Source organism: Peromyscus leucopus, chromosome 3, assembly GCF_004664715.2.
Source record: "Peromyscus leucopus breed LL Stock chromosome 3, UCI_PerLeu_2.1, whole genome shotgun sequence".
In the NCBI taxonomy this organism is placed as follows: domain Eukaryota; kingdom Metazoa; phylum Chordata; class Mammalia; order Rodentia; family Cricetidae; genus Peromyscus; species Peromyscus leucopus.
This window is the reverse complement of record NC_051065.1, coordinates 64,266,438-64,293,162: the sequence shown is the minus strand read 5'-3', so window position 1 is coordinate 64,293,162 and position 26,725 is coordinate 64,266,438. Positions and strand designations below refer to the sequence as shown.

Genomic DNA, 26,725 nt, shown 5'->3' with positions numbered 1-26,725 from the left:
TTCCTCTGCACCTCCACAAGAGACAGTCTCCATGCTGTCAGCTGCCAGGGACGCTGTATGGAATTGGAGACGAGAGCCAGGCAGTGAAACTAGTCTTCCGGTCACATTACATCCTAGCTGCAGTAAGCCTCTTGCTTAAATCGTGGCTAATCCATTTTTCCTTTGCTCTGCTGTACGGCACCTCAGAGGGCAGAGAATTTGGTGAGTGCTGATTACATTTAGATATTTTCATCATTAATTTTCCTTCCACAGCCGCCTCTAGACACCACAGGAAGAGCCAATATGGTGTTCAAAATATTGAATTTCTACAACTGATCACAAGGAACCTTGGGCTCCCAAAGATAGCAGCTGTCAGTGACTAAGAAGCAGTCTAGCAGGACAGGTCCAGGGAGAGAGTTCCAAATCAGCCTCAGCCTCTCTGTAGCTGCTGTCAGTGGGGAGAGGGCTCCCATGGCCAGACAGGCTCCCTCCCTCTACACTGCTTCCCAGAGAACTGCAGAAGACACAGCAGAGCACACACTGTCCCAACATCCCTTCCATGGTCACTGCTGGTCAGGAACCACCATGGTCTTCAGGACATGTTGTGTGTGGGGGGTGGCAGCAGACACAGCTACTCAAGAGCCATAGTGAGCCTGGCCCTGCCACACCCCCACGGGCAACATTGCCCTGCCAAATAGTTTTCTCTTGATCCCATGTTCCAAGCACCTTATCCCTGTGGAATAGTAAGGTTAAAGGTCAGCCCTGGAATGTCATCCATACCAAACCTGACTGAAAAAAAAAATCTAAGTAAATATCCTCCAGGCCACTTTCTCGGGTCCTAGCGACCTCAGCCTTCTTATGGCTTCAGGCTGTGTTCTGTGAACAGTTTCTCAAGTTCATAGTCCCTTGGTCTCTCTCCATCCCTTCATATGAATTGGGATGAGAGTTCCTAGTCCTCGACACAAGGAGAGAGGGGCCATTCTCAGGTGACCCCAGGGCATCTGACTCTCACTAGACATGACCATTGTATGAGAGCAGCGTGCCTTTGAGCACCCATGCTACATTTGGGTCCTATACACTGCTGCTTAGCAGGAGAGGAATAGATGGTTGGTTCATCACTTAATAGGAACATTTAGGGACTTAAATTCTTGTTATTAGAAAACTACCAGCAACAATTCTGTGTTGGTCCTCACTAGCTCATGTACTTGATAGGGATGAAAATGAGCTGACAGTACTTTATAAATAAAGGGTAGCAACCAGCTCTGTAACCATGGCAACAAAGAACCTTTGTAAAAATTTGGATAATTACAACTCTGCTCAAATGCTCCCACATTGGGAGCATGTTGAATTACTAAGCCTTGCTCAAAGCATGGATTCTTCATGGAACATTCCTTCACAGTCGTCAGAACATTCTAGTAACACCTTAAATTCAGTTTATGGAGAACCAAGTTCAGTAAAACTTAAAGCTGCCAATACTATCAAGTTGTCTTTTTATTTCTATTAAACTGTAATTCCACAATGCTACATGGCATTTCCTCGCAGGACAGAAGATGCCTATTTTGTTCATAAAAACTAGTCTCTGGTCCATACAAGCCCTGGAAAGTTACCCAGAAGATGGTGTGGGGTACACAGCCAGCCCTGAGCCGGGGTTTTGCCTGGTAGCTACTGGCAGGAGATCTTTCTGCTCAAGGGATGGAGATTCCCAGCAGCCCCCAGGCTTCCTACTTATCTCTCTCTCTGTCTCCAGCACTCTGAAGTGTTCAATATGTCTGAGGCGCTTTTTGGGAAACAAAAATCAATGTGGTATCTTGCTGCCAATAACTGTAGACTGCAGTATGCTTCTCGCTTACTGTGTCTTAGCTGCTTCTCAGAACTAACCCTTCCAGGCAAGCAGGGCCCTCTGCAAATGTTCTGAGTATGATTTCTCCCATCTACTCCCTGCCCGCTCTGAAGCAAGAGCCTGGAAATAAAACAGTTAAGTCACTGATTAGGCCAAGGCAATCTTCTAAGTTTATTCTCCTGTTATTAAAAAAAAAGGACACAGTGTCCCCCAGGGCTCCCAGGTTCCCAGTTTCAGAAGTCTGAGCATCAGCATATAGAACCATCCAGGGAACAAGGGTAAGCAGATTAAGCTGCCCCATCACTGAGAGATTGATTTGAAATATTTGAGCTTCTGTTAACATAGCTACATGATTTCTTGTAAATGCCTTGAAGAAAATAAAGAATCTTTTCAATGGATTTGCTAAGGTTAAGCTTAACTTGAATGGCAAAGCAATGAATTTTTTATTTTTTTGAGATACCGAGAAAGATGTTTTAAACCTCCCGGCTATGGATGTTATTAAGGAGATTAGTTACAGAGTGAGCTGAGGCTCTTGCAGCAAGACCCACGGCCCTTCTCTATGGGGCTCTCAAGGAGCTTAGCTTGCACCAGCCTCCCATGAAATTCAAGACAGACAGTTTCTAAACTGTGGCAAATCCTGCCTGGATGCTTCCATCTCTCTCTTTCTCTCCCTCCTTAAAAAAAAATATATTGCCCTAGTTCACCCTAATTGTCATCTTGACACAACTTAGAGTCATCTGAGAGGGGAGCCTCAACTAAGGACTCGCCCACATCAGACTGGGCTGCGGGCATGTTTGTGGGGGATTATCTTGATTCATGTAGGAGTGCCCAGCCCACTGTGGGAGGTACCATTCCCTAGGTAGGTACCTTTCCCTGGGGCATATAAGAAAGCTACCACAGGCAGTAAGCAAGCCAGCAAGCAGTGTTCCTCCATGGATTCTACTTCAGATTCCTGCTTGAGTTCTTGCCCTGACTTTCCTCAGCAATGGGTTGTGACCTGTGAGCAATAAACCTTCACTTCCCTAAGTTGCTTTGGGTCAGAGTGTTTTAACACAATAACAGAATGAAACTAGAACAGATAATATGTTCTTTCCTTTGCATTAAAATACTAGTGACTAAGTTAAACAATAATTAATACAGCCACTGTTAGTGTAGCAGGATGTGTGTGTGTGTGTGTGTGTGTGTGTGTGTGTGTGTGTGTGTGTGTGTGTGTGTAAAGATCCTCTAGTGCCTGCCATTTGCCATGTTCTGGTCACAACTCACATTGGATCCCTCCAACGTGTTATTTGAGCATGTTGAGTTCTTAGAGGTGAAATAGCTCTACAAGGTCATGATGGACCTCACATGTGACCCTGTAATCCCATTTGCTACTAACCACTCTCCAGCAAGATAGATAGCAGGCCCAATCCAGATTTGGAAGGCATCATGTATAGGCAAGAGGTGGGCATGTGTACCCATTTACCATGCAGAAAATTCTCAATATCTGCACAGTCAAATAACCAAAGAAATCTTAAAAATATGTCATGATCTTTTAAGTAAGTTTATGATTTGGGGATGCTTTCCTGACTGTCATCATAGGCTGGACATGCCTAGTAAAGCCTCTCACAGAGCAGGCACTAACAGGGCTTGGTTTTCTGGTGATTTCTCAAAGGCTTTTTGGTTGTCTCTTGGGGCACAGGACTACAGGGTCCTCCCTCTTGGTGATTTTATCTGGTATGTGAGATGATCTCTCTTGTCGATTGCTGGGCACACATGGGCCTGCACCCAGTGCAGAAACACAGCCCCTCTAGAGTAATCTGGATGGAGCTGGGGAGAGCTTGGGTGGCTGTTCCCAGGGCCGTTTCTGTACAGAGCAAGCCTGGACACTAGCCAGCCCACATCTATTTCACTCCATCAGCTCCCTCAGGAATGGCCTAGGGTGTCATGTGAAACTAAGGCTCAGAGTTGACTGCCCTGGATCTCAGAGGGCAACCTGGGAACTGGGTTTTCAAGAGTGATCTGAACTCTGACTCGCACTGGGGCTCTAAGGAGACTGGCTGGAGAGCCTCCTTGCCTGCGTGTGGCAGTTTCAGCTTGTCTGTCAGACAGAAGCAAGAGCTACTGGGATCTCCAGAGGAGAGTGCTGTGTGGAGTGGGGCATTGACCATAAAGGGGCCCAGGGGACTCTGGGATGATAGAAAAATACCATATTCTGATTGGGGTACATGGCGCATCTGGCTGTGCTTGCAATCTGCTGAAACTTGAGATTTCAGTGAGCTGTGATGGGAAGTATATAGCCCCTCCACACCATATGCTCCCTTCGGCATAAGTCCAGGCCTAAGAAATGCACAGCTCCAGGAGGAACTGGTACCAGCCCTCATGATCCTTCCCAACTCAACTGAGGGTACTGTGTCACACCAAGACAACTAAAACATCTGACCTCTCCCAGATGCAGATAGGCTTCTTAACCCTTGGAGCGGGTAGAGGGACACACACATTTGTACTGGGAGCACTCAGACAGTTTCCCCATGAGGCAACTCTGCTTTTATAGAAGCACCAGTGGGTTCAGCGAAGACCCTTATATCTGCTCTCTGTGAATCCTTCCTCACCTGTGAATCCCCCATTCCTGACCACGCGTGAGTCCCCGCACCTGCCACCCATGAATGCTGACTTGGTGTTCCCTGGAGCTCAATGGCCTTCAGGAAACTGAAGTTTAATTTATAACTAAGTCGAAGAGAAAAGGAGGCTAGTTCAGAGGTGGCATCCAGCACTGCAGCAGCTGCCCTGTGGGGAAATACTCTGCATCTTTACCCCTCAGGTCTTACCTTCATACAGCCAGTCACTGAGGCCGTTGTAGACCACACCCTCCTTCCCTGTAGAGACCACTCGGATTGCCTGCTTCCCAACATGTGCGCAGTAGTAGATGTTGTTCTCAAAGATAAATATCTGATTTGGAAAGAAGAAACAATAGCAGAAGTAAGCAGGGAGTGGGCTTAGGGTGTTCTTAAGTTTGAAACTGCCCGGCGTTTGTTCACCTGCTGTGTGTATCTGATTGAATAAAGGTGGCCATGGAATCGTTTGTGGTTGATTTCCCTGCAACATAACCCACATTTAGGGATTGATCAGACACTCAAACTCCACAGAGCTTGCCCAGTGTCACCATCGTTTGTCAATTTAACATCTGTGTCGTCATGATTGGATCGTTTGTGGCTTGATACTCCTGAGTACTGGAACAGTGGTACTTGGAATTGATAGTTCAGCACCGTGGTTTTTCCTGGTGGTTAACTTGTAGGCCATGGGGGCTGGAGATCTAGCTCTACATCTTTCAGCTTTCACAGGGAGTTGGGATGGCTAGTACCTGTCTGAACTTGTCATGTGTCTGGATGGTGGTAGGTTGGTACCATCATGTGACAACAGTACTCACAATGTTTTGAGGAGTTCAGATCTTGGCAAGGGCTAACCTGGGGTGGAGATGTGGGGAATCTGGGAAGTCATGGATTATCCGGCCCAGGTCAGGGCAGGACAGGCTTCCTTAAAAGAGGAAGGGCAGTTGTACTGGTTACTTTAAAATTCACAGTTCATTGTCACCAAGTACTTTCACACCATCATACTGTCCACCCATGGAATGTTTCCACCATCTCCAGCTGACAGTCTGACCCATGAAGGACAGCCCCTGTCATCTCTCAGCTGGCACCTAGCACTGTGCTCCGACGGTCTGTGAACTGTTCACTTGAGGCTGCTCATGTACCAGGCAGTGTCTGTCTTTCCGTGGCTGGTGTACTTCACGGAGCACAATGTCTTCAAGGGTCATCTATGCTACAGCACATGCTGAAATGAGGAACAAGAGGTTTTCAGCTGAGACCTGAACACATGGGATCAGGAGGGACCGGCAAGCTGGGGGTGGGGCAGGGTGGGATGACAGCGCAGACCAGATCTGGAGTCGGCAAAGCAGGTGGAGAAATGGGGGCAAGATTCTTGGGGGCAGAGGATTGATAAAGAAGGGAGCCAGTTTCTGAGGATCTGCAGGAGGAGACTGGCAGTCACTGAGAGCTGCTGACTAATGTCTGGGTAGGGGGCCACACATTCAGATGCAGGCCTGCTGAGGGTGAATCCAGCAGTGTCTGTGTGTTCAGAGAAGAGGGGCAAGAGTCTGACAGGATGACTGTAGTCACCACAGATGTGACCACACAGAGGGAGGAGATGGAGCAGCAGGTAGCAAGCAGTAGCCCTGGCACGAGTGAGCCGAGGTCTGGGATGATGGGGAGCGGCAAGGTTTTCTGGTCATCCTCTTTGGCCGCAGACTGATGGCAACACACTAATAGAACTGTATTGTGGCACAAAATAGAGTCTGGCCCCGGGTGCATCACTGGCTTCCTAGGGGAGGGGACAGAGTTGGTCCATGAGGTGGTTCTCAGAAGGCAATACATAATAGATGGCACTGGGGAGCTTGAAAAAAAATCCCTACTGCTCAGATCATCAGTCCAGCCAGAGGCTCTGGAGCGGGACCCAGGCAGTAGTATTTTGAAGTACATCCTGGTGACTTTGATGTGCAGTCAAATTCAAGGTTCAGTGGCCCAGGGACTAGCCCAGCTCCCAAGCTGTCACACTGAGTTAGCCCATCTGCAGAGCCCCAGGCAGCTCCGCCCAAGCCTCAAGCAGCTGGATCTGAACTTCACAGTATGCAGACCACACCAGCTAGAGAACAGATCAGGAAATAAAGCCAGTTTTGTTTGCTGTTTGTTTTTGTTTAAAGAAATTCTAGAAAAAATATTGAGAGTAGGTATTTTGCTTAATACAGAAAAGCAGAAACATGGACTATTTTGTACTTTCTTTGTTTATAGTATTGGAAATTGAACATAGGGTCTTGCCTGAGTTCTACCCTCCAGCTTTCCTTTTAACTTTTTTATTTTACCTTATTTTATTTTTATTTATTACTCTCCAGGCTGACCTTGAACTTGGGATCCTCTTGCTTCAGCTCCCTGAGTGGCTGGGATGACAGGCTTGCACCTCCAGGCCTGTGAATGTTTTATGTGGAAATACAGCATGGTGGCTCTGGAAGCTTCTTTAGTCACTGGTTTTCAGTGTAGGCTTCCCGCTTTCTAACGTGCTGCTCACTTCAACCTGAAGCAAGCTGGAAACCTTCCAGAAGCAAGGACACAGCCTAATTTAATTTAAGCACCTGTTCTTACGGGATTGCCGACGATGAACCCCTAAATTTGAGCTCCTTTTATGCACTCAGCTGGCAGTGGCTTTTTGAATCAAGTCAGGCTGTAGCCAATTAGTATTTTGCATAAATAAAATGTGCAGTGATGGGTATTAAGGCCTTTTCTGCCTTGGCTTTCAGGAGTAGGCTGCAGAGGGGGGTGCTCAGCTGAGCATTCTTCACATTTGCTGCTCTGCATTCCGGTGATGATGTCAGGTAGGGGAAGTAAGACATTGCCTGTGCTGCCTGTGGGTCTGTGGTGCGGGGCATAGGACAGTGAAGTGCTGGGGTGTAGCTCCTGGCCCATCAGTGTTGCGATACTGGCTTCTTATTCTTTACCCATTTGGTACACAGCATGCAGAGGGTTCAGGCTTTTACTCTTGCAAGTGCATATGGCAGGGGCTGACAATGTTCCCGAAGACCTGGGCATACATGTCTCAATCCCTCTACCTAGCCCACATTAGCCTCTCAGCCTTGGCCTGCTACATCACTCATATTCCCTGATCTAACACAGAACGTGGCCTTCTATACCCTAGCTCACCTCAGATCCCAGCCCCAGTAGTCTTTACCAAAGGACCCTTCATGCCTTTGGGTTCCATTTCCTGTCACTTCAGAATACAGTTTACCATCTGGTAGTGAAGGACCTCCATGACTAAAGTCTGTGTGGCTGGCTCCTCCTTCCCTGCAGGCCGGGCTGACGACAGGGGAGGCAGGGCTGTCAGTGGTCTGTGGCAGCTTCAATTCAACGCGAGAACCCAGTTCCACATGGCTCAGGGTGCTCTGGGCTATGGTAGTGGACACCAAGTACCAGGAGCATGATGGGTCAGATGCACCCTCAAGTCAGTTGCTGGCTTCTGTGGGAAATGTTTGTCTTTAGTCGATGTCCCCACCTTGTGACACTACTTTGGGAGTTTCTGGGAACTTCTTGGCTGGAGGAAATAGATTGTTAAGGGCAGGTCCTAGAAGGTGATCTTAGCATGGGTGTGAAGATGAGTAAACAGATGAATGTGCAGTGCTGAGAACAGTACACCACATACCTCACACAGCAAGTCTCAGGAGCACGCCTCCTGCTGCTGTTCATTGTCTTACACACTCACTCTGTCTGTCTGGGTTGTTAGTAAAGGCTCCATGGGAAGGCACCATGTGAGTGGGAACACAAAAGATGGATTTTCTATCAGGTCTCATTTACCTTTTCTCTCTTTTATTCCCTTGTGGATTGGGTATAAAGTGTCCTCCACAGGGACCCATGTTAAAAACACTTGGTCCCCAGCAGGGGGGAGCTCTTGTGGGAGTGTGATGGCTAATGCTAATTGTCAACTTGTCAGTGTCTAGAATCACTGTGGAGACAAACCTCTGAGCATGTCTGTGAGGGAGCTTCTGGATTAGGTTAACTGAATCGAGAAGACCCAGCCTGATTGTGGTGGTACCATTTTCTAAGTGGAGTCCTCAACTGCAACAAGAGAAAGTCAGCTGAGCACCAACACTTGTCTCTCTCTGGATGCGATGACCTCATGTTCTTGCTGACATGCCTTCCCAACCATGATGGATAGTACTCTCAAACTGGGAGACAAAATGGACTCATCCTTCCTTAAGGAGAGCTGTCATAGCCACAAGAAAAAGAATGAATCCAGGGAGGTTCTGGAAACTCCAGCATGTGGTGAGTGCCTGGAAGGCAGGATACTGGTCTCATTCTCATTGTTCCCTTCCTCTTCCTCTCTGCTTCTTATCCATCATGACCTGAAGAAACTTCTGTGTCACACTCTTATCTCTGTGATCTCAAGCACTTGGGGCCAAGTGACTACGGATTGGAGGAAGAAATTGTCAGATAATGACATGAATAGGAGAAAGGCTTGAAGATCAGGAATGGATGCCCTTTGGTCATCCCTAGTAGCCTGGAGGAGTTGTTAGGTGGAGAGACATCACAGGAGGGAGCCAGGGCACATCAGGGTGCCTTGTGTCCCACAGAGGTTTGGGTCAGTTTCTTTTTGGAATGGGAAGCAGAGGCACAGGGGAACACCAGAAGTTAATTAATACTTTAGAAACAGCATCACAGTGGCTGGGGGTGATGGAAGACATAGCGCGGGGGGAGGGTAGGGCTGTAAGAGACAAAGAAAGCACACAGAACATGAGAATGTAAGACCAATTAGAAACGAAATGTCGAGAGTGCAGCCTGGAAGGAGGTTCATGCCTGGGTGACTGCACAGGTGATATGACTAAGAGGGAGGAGAGAGCTGAAACAGTGAGGGCTTGGAGAAGGTCCTCAGATTTGGACTTTGCTAGGCTGCAAGCAAGATGCCTCCAACACTCCACAGGCAGGTGGAGACACATTGGGAGATACAGGGGTCGGAGTGGTCCTCCATTGAAGAAAGCTGAGAGTATGTAGACCCCTGAGGAACCAAGAGCTTCATAGGCAGGGAGAAGGGCTGAGGATGACACTAAGCCTTGTCCAGTGGGTAGAAAAGCAGATCCTCTGAGGACCCATGTTGCAATTCTTTTTACCTGACAGGCTGCTGTTTGAGGGGGACATTGCAGCCCCAAATTGTCTCATAAGTGCTTTAGATAGCTTGTCATAATTCCTCTTCATCCACACCACGTTTAGCAAGTGCTCCAGTGATAAGGTTAAAGAAAATGGATGAGTACTCAGTTCTTCTGAAAATCATATTGAAATTACTCCAGACATTGAGGTATAGCACCTGAGCAAACAGCCATTTATAAAATGATTTCCTCTTATTCTGCCTCCTGGGACCACAGGATTAAAAAGTCTGCAGAACTTTGCTTGGGATTCCCTGTCATCACTTATCTCAGTTATTTCCACCTTACACCCCCCCTGGACAGGTTTATCTCTTGCTGCCCAAGTACCCCCACTCACTTATTCTTGAGCAAGCTGCCTTAGTGCATTATTCACCTTCTTCTTAGCCCTGCTGTGTACAGAGAAGGGCAGAATATCCTCTTCTCTCTTAGTTAGGTTTGCTATGGTTGAATCTCCACCTCACTTTTCTTCAAACATGTTCCTAAATATATATGAGTGTGGTAGTTTGAATGATAATGGTCCCCATTGGCACATATATTTGAAACTTGTTCCCCCATTGGTACAACTATTTGGGAAGGAATAGAAGGTATAATCTTATTGAAGGAGGCATGTTGCTGGGGGAGGACTTTGAAGTTTCAAAAGAATGGAGCTGTTCCCAGTGTTCTCTCACTGTCTCCTGATGGCAGGTTAAGATGTGAGCTCTCAGATGGTACTGCCACCATGCTTTTTTTTTTTTTTTGGAGTTGAGGATCGAACTCATGGCCTTGTACTTGCTAGGCAAGCGCTCTACCACTGAGCTAAATCCGCAACCTGCCACCATGCTTTTGTTCTGCCATCATGGACACTAACCCTCTACAAGTGTAAGCCCAATTAAATGCTTTCTTTTGTAATTTGCCTTGGTCCGTGATTTTTTTTTTTTTTTGCAGCAAAAGAAAAGCAACTACTAGTACTCACCCCTAGCACCAACTTCTGTCTTAATTATGGTTTCTGTTGCTGTGAACAAACAGCATGGCCAAGGCAGCTTATAGGAGGAAGGGAGCTTATGTTTCTAGAGGGTTAGGAGTCCATCACCATCATGGTGGGGAGCGTGGCAGCAGACAGGCAGGCATGGAGTTAGAGCAGCAGCTGAGAGCTCACATCCTCATTTACAAACAGGAAGCGGAGAGCACACCGTGAAAGGCTCCAGCCTTTTGAACCCTCAGAGCCCACCCCCAGTGGCACACCTCCTTCAACAAGGCCACACCTTCTAATCCTTCCTAAACAGTTCCACCAAAAGCAGACTAACTATGCAGACATATGAGCCTATGGCGGGCATTCTCATTCAAACCACCACAGTGGGATTGAAGATTAGGGGTCTGGTATAGCCTAGACTCATTTTGGGTGCATGTGCAGTATGGCAAACTGTGTCCTCTGAGTAAACTTTTAGGGAGAATACCCTATTACCATCTCATGCCTGTGCCTAAGTGGGTATACATATGATTGAAATCAGATGCATTATGGGAAAGGGCATTTGAGTAGAGAAAAGCTTACATAACCCATCCTGTCATTCAAAACAAAGAATAACCCAAGCTACACCCTTAGCAACCAGCTTCTCTTTCTCTAGGACCCAATACAAGTAAGCCTCAAATAATGACGGAGGCTCCTGAGCACTTCACACTCAGGTGGGCCACTGCCTCTCTTGGCAAAGTATCTAAAGCTTTTACTTGTGTTTTATTCTTAATAAAACTAATTGCTGCTTTACTTTTGTGTGTGTATCTTTCTCAATTTCTTGAAGAAGGTACCAGGAACTGGAAAACAGCCAGAGACTCCCAGTAAAAGTCAGAAAGGGACAGGGTTCCCAAAGTTGTCTTTCCTGTGTGTGGTTATTTGAATAAGAATGGCCCCCATAGTTTCTTAGATTTGAATGCTTGGTCATTAGGGAGTGGCATTACTTGATGAGGATTAGGTAGGTGGTGTGGCCTTGTTGAAAAAAGTGTGTCACTGGTGGGGGGCTGTGGGGTTTTATAAACCCAAGCCTGGCCCAGTGGCTCTCTCTTTGCCTGCTGCCTGCCTATCTGGATGTAGAACTCTCAGCTACCTCTCCAGCACCATGTCTGCCTGCACGCCTGCATGTTTTCCACCTGGATGATGATGGACTAAACCTCTGAATGTAAGCAAGCCCCTATTAAATACTTAATATGACATCTCTTCACAGCAATAGAACACTGGCTAAGACACTATTATTCCTCTTTTCATGGAAGAAAGCTCTACCAGTGTTAGTCTGAATAATAATAATCTGAATCATCTGAGTTATAACTAATGGGGACTTCCACTCTGTATATGTGTGTGAAAATAGACACCTTTAATATTTATAAAACCAACTCAAGAACACTAAAGGGAAAGTGCAGCCACATGCTCTGAGGCTGGTTTCCATACAGCTGAAAGAGACACGCAGCTAAAGAGGTGGCTTAATTACATGAGGAACCAGGGATGCGATAATTACTATAATTGGGTGCAATTAGCTTTTAGTCCTGGAAAATCAAGGCCAAAGGGAACCATGTTGAATAGTTTAGCGTTTGACAAAAAGACGGTGGCACAGCAATGCGTGGGATGAGGACAGGAAGGACACTGGACTTGAAGCAGAGCCTGGATGGTGCTCTCCAGCTGCTGGCTGCCCAACTCTGGCATACCCCTTGCCTTACTTCATCTGCTCTCCTTCGTCGCAGAAGAGGACTGGGAAGGGTTATCTGTAAGAGAGTTCTTCCATCTGTGACTATGGTGAATCTAAAATTCCTAAGAACATTTACAACCAGAAAATTCCTGTAGAAAATTGATTACTTATTCTATGGCCAGTTTGACTGAAGTGAGAGCCATTTACCCCAGATGGGAAATGGAATAGTTATGGTGAATCCAACACCTCTCACCAAGATGAAAGTAGAGTCTCCTCCTGTGGTGATTAAAAGCCTCAGTGAGCACACTTCCTAAGCTTCCCCCAGCACTATTTTACACAGCTTTCCAGGGCTCAAGATTATCTCCAGTGGTGGTGAAGGTTCCAGCTGCCTCTCATGGTCCATTCTGCTCTTTCTTTTGAGTTACTCCATCAAACATGACTTTACTGACATTCCCTCAGCTGATGTCATGAAATGTCATATGAAACTGTTTGCACCAGTTTTTCTGATCGGTTGACACTGCAATCCATTGGCATCTAAAAGCTTATGATGGAGAATTATGTGTGTCATCAAGTAACAAAACCACCAAAAATAGAGTAAAAAACAAACCTCATTTTAATTAAGTTTATGATTTTCTGTTAGGCTGCATTCATAGCTGTCCTTGGATGCGTGTGGCAGATGGGCCTTGGCTTTGATACATCTGTTAGTGTGAAACAGATTGTTTGGATACTTGTGGAAAAATCATCAACCTTGGTCAGGTGATGATCATAATCAGGTTATGTTTTTTCTCAAGATTGCTGAAAAAAGTCTCCATTGAGGCTGGGAACACTGCAGGAAACACTCCGTGGCCAACTCACACTGTTGGAACATCACACACAAATAAACTAGTGAAGTTTATATGTCCTCTGTAGGTGGCAGAGAACAGCTGAGCAAAGATCCCTTCAGCCACAACCGAGGAGTGCTGGTCAGCTGGACTCTTGATGGCTATGGTCTCTGTAAAAATTATAAAGGCCCCTTCTAGTCCCAGGAGCAGTTTCAGCAACAGGCCGTTGGAGGGCAAGTTAGAATCACCAATGATGGGTCAGAGATTGAAAAACTCTCTGTTCTCCTGTGTACAATGGCCTCCTGCTAACTTTCTGTTCCTGTTGTCTGGAAACCTGGCAAAGGGAGACTGTCAAGTCTCCTGGCAGACAGCCTGGTATGTGAAAGGTACATCTGGAGGAGAGGAATGGTGGGTGCTGATGGCAGCTGGAGACATTGGAAGTAGCTGTGAATGCACCAACTCTGATCGCAGAGACTTTCCTCATTCAGCATGAGCCTGGGAGGTCTCTGTAGAATCCAGACCATTAGTTTCCAAGGAGTAAGGCAGGGCCATGTTTACACTCACTTACAATGGTTCTCTTGTCTTGTAAGAGGAATATGTGGACAGACCCTCTGGAGCTGGAGTTACAGGTGGTTATGAGCTGATTGACAGGAGAGCTGGGAACCCGTCACAATGAGGTTTTTTTTTTTTTTTTTTTTTTTTTTTTATTGCTGTCATGAAACACAGTGACCAAAAACCAACTTGGGAAAGAAAGGGTTTTTTTGCTTACACTTTCACTGGCCACAGACCATTATCAGAGTAATTCAGAGCAGGAACTCAAGGCAGGAACTTGAAGGCAGGAACTAGTGCAGAGGCCACAGAGGAATGGTACTTACTGGCTTGCTCTTCATGTCTCGTTCAGTCTGATTTTTTTTTTTATAGAACCCAAGGTTACCTGCCCAGGGGTAGCCCCATCTACAATGGGCTGGGCCCTCCCGCATCAATCACTAATTAAGAAAATACCCTAGGGGCTTGCCTGCTGCCTGATTTTATTGAGGCATTGTCTCAATTTAGGTTCCCTCCTCTCCAGTGATTCTAGCTTGTGTCAAGTTGACATCAAACCAGGCAGCACAGATCCAAACTTGGGTCTCCTGCAGGACATGCTCTTAACGGCTGAGCGATCTCTCCAGCCCGTGAAGCACATTAATTGTCCCTTGGTTGTTTGATATCCATTCCGTTTCTTACTGCAATAGGGATGCCGTGTGCATTTTTATATGAGAAGCACTGTCAGTGACTTATCTTCCTGAGACCAGTTTCTATAAATGGAAATCACAAGTCATGCTCATTGTGCTATGGATGTATGGCCAAAGGACATGAACAAGCAGATCAAAGAACTGCACAGAGGGGGCTAAAGCACCAGCGTGTTTGTGATGATGGGAAGAAATTGCTCTACACGGTGACTATTCTGATTATCAACTTATCAAAGCCAGAACAAAAACAATGCTCAATACCACTATGAATGCAACATTCTCTCCAGTGTTCAGACGGGCAGAGCGCATGGGGAAGCAGCCCGCACGTCCTGCAAGGAGATTTCTCTCACATTATGTAAATGAAGAAAGCACTCAGGGAGGGCTGGACATGTTCAGCTACATACAAACTCACTTTGAGGCAGAGGGGTTGGGGCTGGTGTTCTGTTGTGTGTCACACGGCAGCGTTGACTGGGAGTGATTTACAGTCTATCTCAGAACACCCAAAGAGATGAATTAGAATAGGCTCAACACAAAGACAGAAATGATAATTACCCTGGCTAGATTATCACATACTGTATATATGTGTATGGAAATATATTGTATCCCATATATGTACAGTTATTACATATCAGTTAAAAATATCATGGGTAAGACCAAAGAAATGGCCCAGTGGGCAAAGACACTTTCTGCCAAGTCTAAAAACCTGAATTCAATTCCTGGAAACCACATGTTGGAAGGAGAGAAATGACTCCCACAAATTGTCCTCTGACTTCCACACGCCTGCCATGGCACATGCACATGAGCGTGCATGCACGCACACGTAAATATAAAAGTAAAATAACATTACCATAGAGAAAATCAGGAAGAAAAGATTTCTGCAAGCAAAGTGTAATTGCTCCTTGACAGCCACTTCTCCCAAAACTTGAGAGCTCAGTAGCCTGAGCATGGAGGGAGATGACCCCTAGATTTACATATATGTGCCTGCCTGCTTTCTCGGGAACTCAGGAGAGCAGTAGGCTCAGCGGCCTGAGAACTAAGAGGGTGATGACATACAGATTTACATGCACACTTTCACACATGCCCCTCATGGAAGCTGCCCCAAATGGTTGGAAATCATTCCCTGTGTATAGAGCTCAATTTCATGAACTGACTGTCGATATACAGACAATAAAAACATTATCTCTTTTCCCTGTACTTCAACCATTTCACTGTCCGAGGAGGCAAAGTGGCCTTCTATCCTCAATCTGTCATTTTGGTGGGGACAGCCAGTAATCTTGGTTATGACAGCTTTGAAGACTTGGTACGTCTTAAACAATTCCATATTAATAGTGTCAGCCCCAAGAACACCTCTTAGTGCTATGGTTGAGGAGCTAGATGATTTTTGCAATGACTCAAAGTCCCAGTCTAGTCTCAGAATCAATAATAATGTTATTAGCTCATAATGCACATGCTGTTCTTTGGTATTTTATTGCTTCATATTTTAATAATAACCAGTTTATTTCACAATCTCCCATTACTCTGTCAGCCTGAGATCAGCAGACTTGGTTCCTTCTTTTGGGTCCTGGGCAGGCAGCTGCAGGATGCAGAGGAGAAAGCGGAGGGTTTAAGATAGATTGACCACACATCTTTCCAGAGAGTACTGGTCACTGCCCTTCCTCAGTGTTTCCCAGAACCAAGACAGAGAGTCCAGGAGCCATGGAGGAGATTTACCCACCAGTATGGTTCTCAACAGAGAAGACAAAGTCTTTCCCAAGATGTGCACTGAGAAACAAATCTCAGGACGTTCCATACCTGCTCAACTTGCATTTTGTACAGAGAATTGTAATTTATTAACTTTTCAAATTCTAAGGGGGAAAAACCCTTCAAACAGTATACTCAGTGTTGATGGTAGAAATACTGACACAGGAGTGAGGAAACTTCATAACTAAGTATATAGATGTAACATTCCTAATGCTTCCGGGGCAGACAGGTGGTCTCAGCCAAGGGAGCAATGTGCACCACCACTTCACAGACCTATGTGGTCCATAAACTCCCTTCCTCACAGTGGGTCTGTGGGACACAGGTGCTGACCATAGGATAGTCTGGAGAGGCTTTCTGAAGTTTAGCAACTGTTTGCAACTGCTGGGAGGAGCCTCCAAGTGTCTTAAGGACAGTAAGAGGGCATGCTATCCACTTCACCTGCAGGGTTGGCAGGTCCGTGTGGACAGTCACACCTGAGCTGAGATCAGAAGGTGAACAGGGTGTGGCTAGGATAAGAGCATCCCAGGAGAGAGGGCTACACGTGGCTGAGGTCCTGGGCCAGTCAGGTCACACTCATCAGAGGAACAAAGAGGGCTGGGCTGGGTGGATCAAGGCAGAGGATGTGGGCAGGGGGCTAAGGAAGATGCAAGGGTGGCTAATGAGATTCCTAGAGACACCCAAATAATTGTGTTCCTTTGTCTGAGAACAGGGGGATCCCTGAAGGGCTGGCTGTGCTCTCACAGTGGCTGACTGATCTGAAGGAGAGATGGAGAGCTGCTTACCTCACTGTAGTCAGATTTCCTGTGTCCCACCCGGCCCGCGGTCGGGACCAATCTCTCTCACCTGCAGACCCATCGCCACTTATAACATAATCATTCAGAGGCTTAATATTATTTACAAACTGTATGGCCCATGGCAGGCTTCTTACTAGCTAGCTCTTATAACTTAACCCATAATTATTAATCTATGTATCACCATGTGTTCTGTGGCTTTACCTACATCCCATTACATGTTGCTCCTTGGGCGGCTGCCTTCCCTCTTCTCTGCCTCTTTTCTCTGCCTTTCTCCTTCCTGTCTCTCTCTCGGGTTTCTTGCCTGGTTATAACCTGACTCACCATAGGCCAGAGCAGCTTCTTTACTAACCAATCATACCAACATATAAGCGTACAGAAAGACATCCCACAGCACCCCACCATACACATTGTATGGAAGAGCAGAATGGGTAAGGGAAACGAGTGGAGAGCTCAGAGGAGGGACGACTGTGGCCATGAGAATGCAGCGAGGCAGGTAGTTCAGCATGTAGTTCAGCGTGTAGAATCCCTACAACTTGATGCTACTCTAGACACGGGTAAGGGAATAGTAGTTACTCAGGAGTCTAGAAGAGCATAGTGGTCTGTCTACCATAAATCACTAGAGGCAGGTCAGGTGTGGAAATCATAAGGTCACTCCAGACACACCAAATGTGGCCCTCTGGTTGGGCATAGAAAACGGTTTCCATCTCTGGTTGTGGTCACAAGGAGCTGGAGTTATTCCTGTGCATCGTAGCTCTTCAGCCTCAAACAAGGTTGGGCTGTTTGTGAAAGTGGCTTTGGTATCTATAGTTATTCACCAGTCCCTCTTAGTCTTTAGCCAGCACTGTCATCCGAGACTCTATTTTGTCTCTGGCCGCACCTGACAGCCATCCATCCCACCCAGGGCCAGCATCCCAGGCTCAGCCCCATGTTCTTCACACAGTATGTCTAGTTCTTTACCCCTGGAGCTTGTCACTGTTTTAGCATCTGGTCTCATGTGCCACCAGGAAAGCAGTGGCATCAAATAAGTCCTCCAGAAGGATCAGCATTCTCCTGTGGGCAGACCTCTTCCTTTGTATGATTCAGGGCCAAGGTATCTAGAGCTGTACTGTGCACTGCTTAGGGTACTAGGAGGCATGGCCAACTTACATAGAGAGTGTTCACAGGAAGCCTGGCCCCTCCTGCAGTCCTCATGCAAGAAGACGCCCACTTGGCCTGCATTGAGAGTAGCTATGTTGCTGGAATCCTCCTCAGCACAGTCACAGTTGCTGGGCCAGTGAGTTTATTCACCAGCAAAATGACTGCAGCATGTACCCGGGGCATGGCTCTGGAGTATGTGCTCAGCCTCACTGGTAGGTAGGGCTAGCCATTTCCTTTAAACTACATTGTCTCTCCCCTCTGCTCTGTGGCTTGGAGTGGGAGGCTGTCGGCATACTGCTGCCATCTCCCCTGGGCACTGGAATGGTATGTAGTCCAGGGATGTGTGTTCCAAGGCTTCTGTTCCTGCAACAGCAGGGATGGGCACTTAGTGCTGGACTCCTGACTCTTTCAGCCTCAGAGAGAGTCCGGGTTGCCTGCTTGTTGCCCCTGGGTTCAAGGCTGGAATGATACAGCTCTGGGGGGTGGGGCCGAACATATCTTTTCTGACTACACAGAGAGGATTGTTTGTAGTGATATGAGTACCCAGGAATCTAGCCAGAGATTGCAAGAGGAGGGTGGTAGGATGGATAGAGGGGGTGAGGAGGAGACAGTCCCCAGGATGACCAGAAGGGAATGAAGAGGCTTGCTCCAGAATACCATGAGTTCCTGGATTCAGCTATGCTAGGTGCTAAACACCATTGCCCACCACATCTATGGGGATGTGCTCTTCTTGTTTGGTTCCAGTTCCAGGCAGGCTCCTGTCTTTTATAGCTGAAACATCTAACAAACATGTGCATCCTGATGAACTGCTAGGTGTCTGTCTCCCTTCCTGCTCCCTGGCTGTCCTCATGCTGGGGACCACAGATGACACAGATCTGCATCCTGGAGGAGGACCTCATTTGCTTCAGGCACAGACAGTGCATGCTGGCTCACAGGCTAAGTTCAGCTATTGATACTGTGATTTATGGAGATGACACTCCAGTGTTTGCCACAGGAGAACTTGAGGTTTTATTATTTTGGCTACTGAAGGGAGACTCTGTTGCTACGTGGTGATCCATAAGCCTTTCACAGTGGGCAGCTGCAGAGATGAAGACAAATCTACCTAGGCAGCAATAGAAAAGTGAATGTCTAGCAGGTAAAGCCATGGGGTGTGTTAAATTATGGGCCACACCAGCAGCTCCCACACATCCTGACATCTCAATGACACTAGATGGTACTTTAGCCTATATACTGATCACAAGGACCCAACACGAAGGATGGGGAAGCCCAGGCTATGGGCAGCACTCAAAGCCAGAGTAGGGGAGAAGGCCAAGCTACGTCTGCCTCTTGGAGGCTGGTGTACAGTCTCAAGGGGCTCAAAGAGGATGGCCTCATAAGGGAAACACTAGCACACAGGTGACAGAGCCCACTCTGCATGTGTGGTGAGACAGAGCAAACAGCAAGGTGTTGATGGGACAGTGAGGGAATGGAGGCATAGCTGACCCTTGAAAGGGCTTTCACTTGAGGTCCCTGGGCACCTTGCTCATGTGTATGCTGGGGGACAGCATCTGGCTGCCCTGGGGAAACCATGCACTTTTCCTTCATGGGGCTGAAATACTTGGATGTATAATTTGTCTGTGCAAATTATCTCACTGATAGTTCACCCAGAGAAGCTGAACACATTCCATACATGGCATTTGAGGAGCCTTGGTAAGCTCAGACAAGTCTCAGGGGACAGCAGCCCCCTGAAGCTTGTCTTTTTGAGGTCTTTCTGCTCAAGAGCTCTAGATCTGGAGTCATGTCTTGCCATCTGACTGCCAGGTAGTTGCCTGCTCTGAGGAGACCTGTCTGTATTCTCCATCCAAATGGCCAGACCTTGGGCCCTCGTTGGCCTTCCCCCCATGAAGATGGAGGTCCCTGGGACACGGAGACCTGCCTGTGCATCCGAACACTCCTGCAACAGAGCATATGCAATCCTGCTGCTCTTTGCTGTATCATGGAAGCACACACCAGTGAGCCCCCCAAAACAACTGCCATTTCTGCACACATTTGCTGTGCACAGAGGGATTCTGAGACAAATGTATTTTACACTCATCAGGCATTTACTGTTGTCCAGACAAGGCTCTGAGCATTTTCATGTACACAATCCTATGATGCCATATCACCATGAGTTGCCCCTCCCACTGTAGGGCCCACAGGATAGCTCAGCAGGGGCACACCTGAGAAGGTGAGGAGCTAGGATTTGCACCTGAGCTGAGTCAACATCTCAAACTCTGTGCTGCCCTTGTCCCAACACTGCAGAAGGGCCAGTGCCATCCTCACTTTGAAGAAGACAAATGTGGCCCACTGTGACACTGAGAGCAAACAGGCCAATCAGAAAAGCTTCTTGTGCCACTCAGGATCGGTGGTTCTTGAAGGGCCTGGCATGAGAGAGGAATGATCATTCTTAGGACCTGTCCTCATCCACTGGGTCAAACACTGGCAGGAACCCAGCCAACTGGGGGATGTGAGCCCTCTTGATACAGTGCATGGTGACCATGAGACCTCCAGACCAGTTCTTTCAGCCGGAAGTCTATAATAAACAGTGATTACAGCCAACACCCGCTCTAGGCACAGACCAGTGCTGAGTCTCAGAGGGAATGGGCCTGCACACAGACATGACACCATGACCCCAGAATTCCATGAGTTTGGAGAGAACTGATGGATTTATCCACTGCTGGAAAAAAATCTGAGACATAACTCGCACCACACAAGTCTCTCTGTACTGCAACTAAATTCAAGCCTCATCGGCTGCCAAGAGCCGTCCTCTGACTCCACAGAAGTGAATGAATTTCCAGTATCATCCTGAGATGATGGAAAAATCAATTTTTTCATGGAGCATGTCTGGGATATTTTGGCATACTGCCCAAATATGAATACTCACTGAATTTCAGCAAAATGGAAATGCTACCGGGGATATATCACTCAAGTGTCCCTGGTTGAATAGGCTGGATTGTACTGGCATGTCATGCACACTGGTGACATCAGACATGTGACATGGAATAGTAACATTGGCTGTGTGGGGTGAAATGGTCACTAGAGATGGAAGATGGAATGGTGATGCTAGGCTTATGGGGTGGCATGGGGATGGGTGTGTGGGGTGACAGTGGGTGTGTGGGGTGACAGTGGGTGTGTGGGGTGACAGTGGGTGTGTGGGGTGACAGTGAGTGTGTGGGGTGACTGACAGTGGGTGTGTGGGGTGACAGTGGGTGTGTGGGGTGACAGTGAGTGTGTGGGGTGACAGTGAGTGTGTGGGGTGACAGTGGGTGTGTGGGGTGACAGTGGGTGTGTGGGGTGACTGACAGTGAGTGTGTGGGGTGACTGACAGTGGGTGTGTGGGGTGACAGTGAGTGTGTGGGGTGACTGACAGTGAGTGTGTGGGGTGACAGTGGGTGTGTGGGGTGACAGTGGGTGTGTGGGGTGACAGTGGGTGTGTGGGGTGACAGTGGGTGTGTGGGGTGACAGTGAGTGTGTGGGGTGACAGTGGGTGTGTGGGGTGACAGTGGGTGTGTGGGGTGACAGTGAGTGTGTGGGGTGACAGTGGGTGTGTGGGGTGACGGTGGGTGTGTGGGGTGACAGTGGGTGTGTGGGGTGACAGTGGGTGTGTGGGGTGACAGTGGGTGTGTGGGGTGACAGTGAGTGTGTGGGGTGACAGTGGGTGTGTGGGGTGACAGTGGGTGTGTGGGGTGACTGACAGTGGGTGTGTGGGGTGACAGTGGGTGTGTGGGGTGACAGTGAGTGTGTGGGGTGACAGTGAGTGTGTGGGGTGACAGTGGGTGTGTGGGGTGACAGTGGGTGTGTGGGGTGACTGACAGTGAGTGTGTGGGGTGACTGACAGTGGGTGTGTGGGGTGACAGTGAGTGTGTGGGGTGACTGACAGTGAGTGTGTGGGGTGACAGTGGGTGTGTGGGGTGACAGTGGGTGTGTGGGGTGACAGTGGGTGTGTGGGGTGACAGTGGGTGTGTGGGGTGACAGTGAGTGTGTGGGGTGACAGTGGGTGTGTGGGGTGACAGTGGGTGTGTGGGGTGACAGTGGGTGTGTGGGGTGACTGACAGTGGGTGTGTGGGGTGACAGTGGGTGTGTGGGGTGACAGTGGGTGTGTGGGGTGACAGTGGTGTGTGGGGTGACTGACAGTGAGTGTGTGGGGTGACAGTGGGTGTGTGGGGTGACTGACAGTGGGTGTGTGGGGTGACAGTGGGTGTGTGGGGTGACAGTGGGTGTGTGGGGTGACTGACAGTGGGTGTGTGGGGTGACAGTGGGTGTGTGGGGTGACAGTGGTGTGTGGGGTGACTGACAGTGAGTGTGTGGGGTGACAGGGGTGTGTGGGGTGACTGACAGTGGGTGTGTGGGGTGACAGTGGGTGTGTGGGGTGACAGTGAGTGTGTGGGGTGACTGACAGTGAGTGTGTGGGGTGACTGACAGTGAGTGTGTGGGGTGACAGTGAGTGTGTGGGGTGACAGTGGGTGTGTGGGGTGACAGTGGGTGTGTGGGGTGACAGTGGTGTGTGGGGTGACAGTGGGTGTGTGGGGTGACAGTGGGTGTGTGGGGTGACAGTGGTGTGTGGGGTGACTGACAGTGAGTGTGTGGGGTGACAGTGAGTGTGTGGGGTGACAGTGAGTGTGTGGGGTGACTGACAGTGGGTGTGTGGGGTGACAGTGAGTGTGTGGGGTGACAGTGAGTGTGTGGGGTGACAGTGAGTGTGTGGGGTGACAGTGGGTGTGTGGGGTGACAGTGGGTGTGTGGGGTGACTGACAGTGGGTGTGTGGGGTGACTGACAGTGGGTGTGTGGGGTGACAGTGGGTGTGTGGGGTGACAGTGGGTGTGTGGGGTGACAGTGGGTGTGTGGGGTGACAGTGGGTGTGTGGGGTGACAGTGAGTGTGTGGGGTGACTGACAGTGGGTGTGTGGGGTGACAGTGGGCGTGTGGGGTGACAGTGGGTGTGTGGGGTGACAGTGAGTGTGTGGGGTGACAGTGGGTGTGTGGGGTGACAGTGGGTGTGTGGGGTGACAGTGGGTGTGTGGGGTGACAGTGGGTGTGTGGGGTGACAGTGGGTGATTGAGTGGTGACACTGAGCACGTGGTGTGGAATGGTGACATTAGACAAGTGAATCTGAATGTTGACACTTAGCATGTGGACCGATGACACCCGACATATGGAAGGGGTGGTTACTGGTTTGAGCATGTGCTGTGGCCTCCCCTATCTATCCCAGGAAAACTCATCATCTGTTGCATTCCTCCCCCTCCAAATTCCCCAGTGCCTGACACACACTCTATTCAGTGTGAAGGGATGAGCACCAATACTCTGGTCTACCTGCAGGGACTCCTCCCGGGCTGCAGACAGTCAGACATCCTTGTACGACCTGTTTCCTCTGGCTCTGCCTCTCCTGAGCGTGGCCCTGCCCATCACCGCCTCCCCAGGGAGGACTCTAGGGATGACTGTCCATCCCAGATGTCCCCATCTTGAATACAAATTCTCAGAAGAGTTTGGAGCTACATACCGGGAAGAGGCTGACTTAGTGTTGTTTTCTGCTGCTGTGACAAAAGGCCCTGACGCAAGCAACTTAGAGAGAGATGGCTTAAAACACACAATTCCAGGTTACAGCCCAGCACCCTAGGGAAGTCAAGGCAGGAACTCGAAGTATCTAGTCACATCACATCCCCAGTCAAGAGCAGAGGGCAATGACTAAATGCACGCATGCCCATGCTCACCTCCTCCTTCCTGTTCATTCAGTCCAGGATGGGGGGGGGTATTTCACCTACATCCATGGTAGGTCACCTCAGTTAACCCAATCAAGAAAACCTCCTCACAGGCATTTTCTGGGAAGAGATTCCCTTCCTAGGTGATTCTACATTGTGTCAAACTGACAGAACCAACCATCACTTGGCTGGGTGTGAGGTACCCAAAGGTGTTGCCACAGCCTCCTCCATCCATGATCTCTGCCCCTGCCCCCTTTTGTTGTTAGCCACTGAAAGAAGAATGGACCTGAGACTAAACCAGACAACTCACAAGAAAGATATCAACAGGATTGATTTGTAGAAAATAACTAATTTACTATTAAATACATGCACATTTAATTAGTCATGGACTATAACTAAACACAGCTGATTTAAGTAGAAGCGGAATTGAATTATATTGGCAAAGGCTTTTTAAAATCATAAAATTAGCATAATCTCTCTACGAATGCATGCTCACCTGATCTGACGAGGTTGCAATCAGAATGGGTGATGAGACGTTCAGAACACAATTTGCAAGTTTGAATCAAGAGATTTAAAAAATTGTTGATATTTTTTTGACTAGATAATTCCACTTCAGGAGCATTTTGGGTGCAGAGGTGTTCTGTAGCATGACTGATAATATGGGATTCTATAAATAGCCTAGCTGTCAACAGGAAAACAGCTGGTTAAACTTTCATAAATCTATTCCCTGAAACATTATGTAACTATTAAAAGCCTGTTTACAACAGGCTTTTAATTGTCTAAATAGCTGATCTTGTCATAGTGGGCAAAATGGTTGGGTTATCAAATTAATTATAACTTCAGAAAGTACATGCAGTCCTGGAAATGGGAGAGAGAAACAGAACAAAAGTATTAATAGTAATTATGTATTGTGGGTCTATCAGTGTTAGTAAATGAAGGCTTTTTTCTATTATATACATTATATGATATATATATATATATATATATATATATATATATATATATATATGATATATTTTACTTTCTCTGTTCCATAGTATTTTTACAAAGAAAAAAGAGACACATGATAAAATTTTATCAAGTACCACAATGACCCTGGCCTCAGCCATGGGAACTGGATGAGTGGACATGCTGCCATCCCTAGCCTGTGGCATGTCTATGTGATGGGAATGACCTCCAGACACATTTTCCACATTCTGCGGGTGCTGACAGAGCCATAGAATATTATTCTAGAAGGGTGGCTCTAACCTGGGCACAGCAGACACCTTCTAGGAACAGGTGACATTTCCATTTCTAATGGTCCCTTTCTCCTCATACCTGCTGCCCTTTCTCTGTTGCCCAATAATATCCATGCCAATGGAATTGATACCCAGTTGTATTCCGGAGCACTATAGAGACTCAGTGAAAACCTTCGAGCCCTGGGGGCTGGGATGACTATACTATACTCCTTCTCAACAGAAAGTATGGACAAGCAGCTGGCTGAGGGAAGGCATCCCAGGGGAGGTAGGGAGAGGAGACACTCCTAAGGGTTGCTGTTGTGGAATATTTGTTTACACTGTAAAGATGTGTCTCTGCCTAAGGTGCTTCTGGTTAGTTTAATAAAGAGCTAAATGGCCAGTGGCAGGAGAGATGGGCGGGACTTCCAAGGAAAGAGAGGAATGGGGAGGGAGGGAAGAAGAGTCTAGGCCAGGAGGAGGCGCCAGGGAGACATGAAGAGGTTGGACACATGGTACAGAGCAGAGGTAACTGAGCCGCACAGCAGAATGTAGCTTAATAGAAATAGGTTAATTCAAGTTATGAGAGTTAGATGGGAAAAAGCCCAAGCTAAGGCCAAGTTTTCAAAATTATTAATAAGTCCCGGTGTCATTATTTGTGAGCAGGTGGTTGCCAAAAAAGCTTACTACAGTCTGGTCATCGATACATATCTTAGTAAATCTCCCAGCAGGGTGGATTTGGACCAGCCCCAAAGTCAGCCCCAGCACTAACTTGACAAGGAACCTTGCATGATCCACGCCCCCAGGCTGACCTTATCTGTGATGGCCTGCTTTGATTGTCTGTTTAACACACTGTAGTATCCTGTAGAAGAGTCCCAAAGAGCAATTGTCTGGATTGTGTTGGCCTCTGGCATGTCTGTGAGGGATCTTTTAATTGGGGTAATTGAGGTGACAGGATCCACCCATTCAGTCTCAGGATTTGTAGAGAAAGGATTCCACACATTCAGTCTGAGATTTTAAAGAGTGAAGAAGTGGCAGGCTGCTCTGCTTCTCTGATCTTTCAGCTTCCACCCCCCCTCCCCCCCGATATCTGACTCTGGGTTTTTATTGTTAAGACTAGCTAGGATCATGCAGCAATATTTACCTATGAAGTTCTAAATAAAGTAGTGTAAAAAAAAATAAAATATTCGGAGAAAGTGAGCCGAGTGCAAGCAAACCTCTTGCTGCCTTCTGACTGTGAACCCTCCCGTTCACTCAGCCTCCTGCTGCTGTGACTGCCCTGCTCTGATGGGCTGTGACCTGGAACTGTGAGCAAAAACAAACCCTTCCCCCTGAAGTTGCTTCTGTCAAGGTATTTTTTTGTCACAACAATTAGAAAGGAAACTAAGACATTATTCATAAAGTGACCTTGTGTGACCTTCACGGAGTTCCTGGGAAATCCATGGTTTGCACCCCATGTTTCCTTCCTCCTTACTATCTGTAAGAACGCAAGATAGCTCTGCAGTAGCATCAGTAAGTCAAGCTTCCATTGCAGAAGCAAGGCCCTGGAACTTTGCAGGAACTTGTACTCTCCTAAGGGCAGGGGGAGGGACCTGGCAGAGGGAGGGGCCTGCTGATCCGTGAGAGTTTTGGGGCCTGTCTTAGATTCCTCCTTTCTGAGATCCAAGTCTGACTGTGCAGCTGGGAACTGGCCCCTTGTAGCCAACCTGTGCACCAGCTCCAGGGAAGTTCCAGGTAAGCAGCTGATGAGGCTCTGGCCACCCACACCACAGCACTGATCACATTACTGTGCTCTAAAAGGGCATTAACTACATCCTCAGTGCATCCCATGTGGTTTCATCTAAGAGAAAGGAGAAGCTGGGTAGTCAGCTCCCTGAGGCAGAGTCAGTAGGTGG

At 47.9% G+C, this 26,725-nt stretch overlaps 1 protein-coding gene across 4 annotated transcripts in view; it reads right to left on the bottom strand.

The window, feature by feature from the left end:
* Positions 1-26,725, bottom strand: part of Dpp6 (dipeptidyl peptidase like 6) — an 876,452-nt gene that overhangs the window by 107,192 nt on the left and 742,535 nt on the right. For all 4 annotated transcript variants that reach the window (XM_037204345.1, XM_037204347.1, XM_037204344.1 and 1 more), the window contains exon 8: positions 4,624-4,744. In XM_037204345.1, coding sequence (XP_037060240.1) covers positions 4,624-4,744 — 121 coding nt within the window. The remainder of the gene's footprint in view (positions 1-4,623; positions 4,745-26,725) is intronic.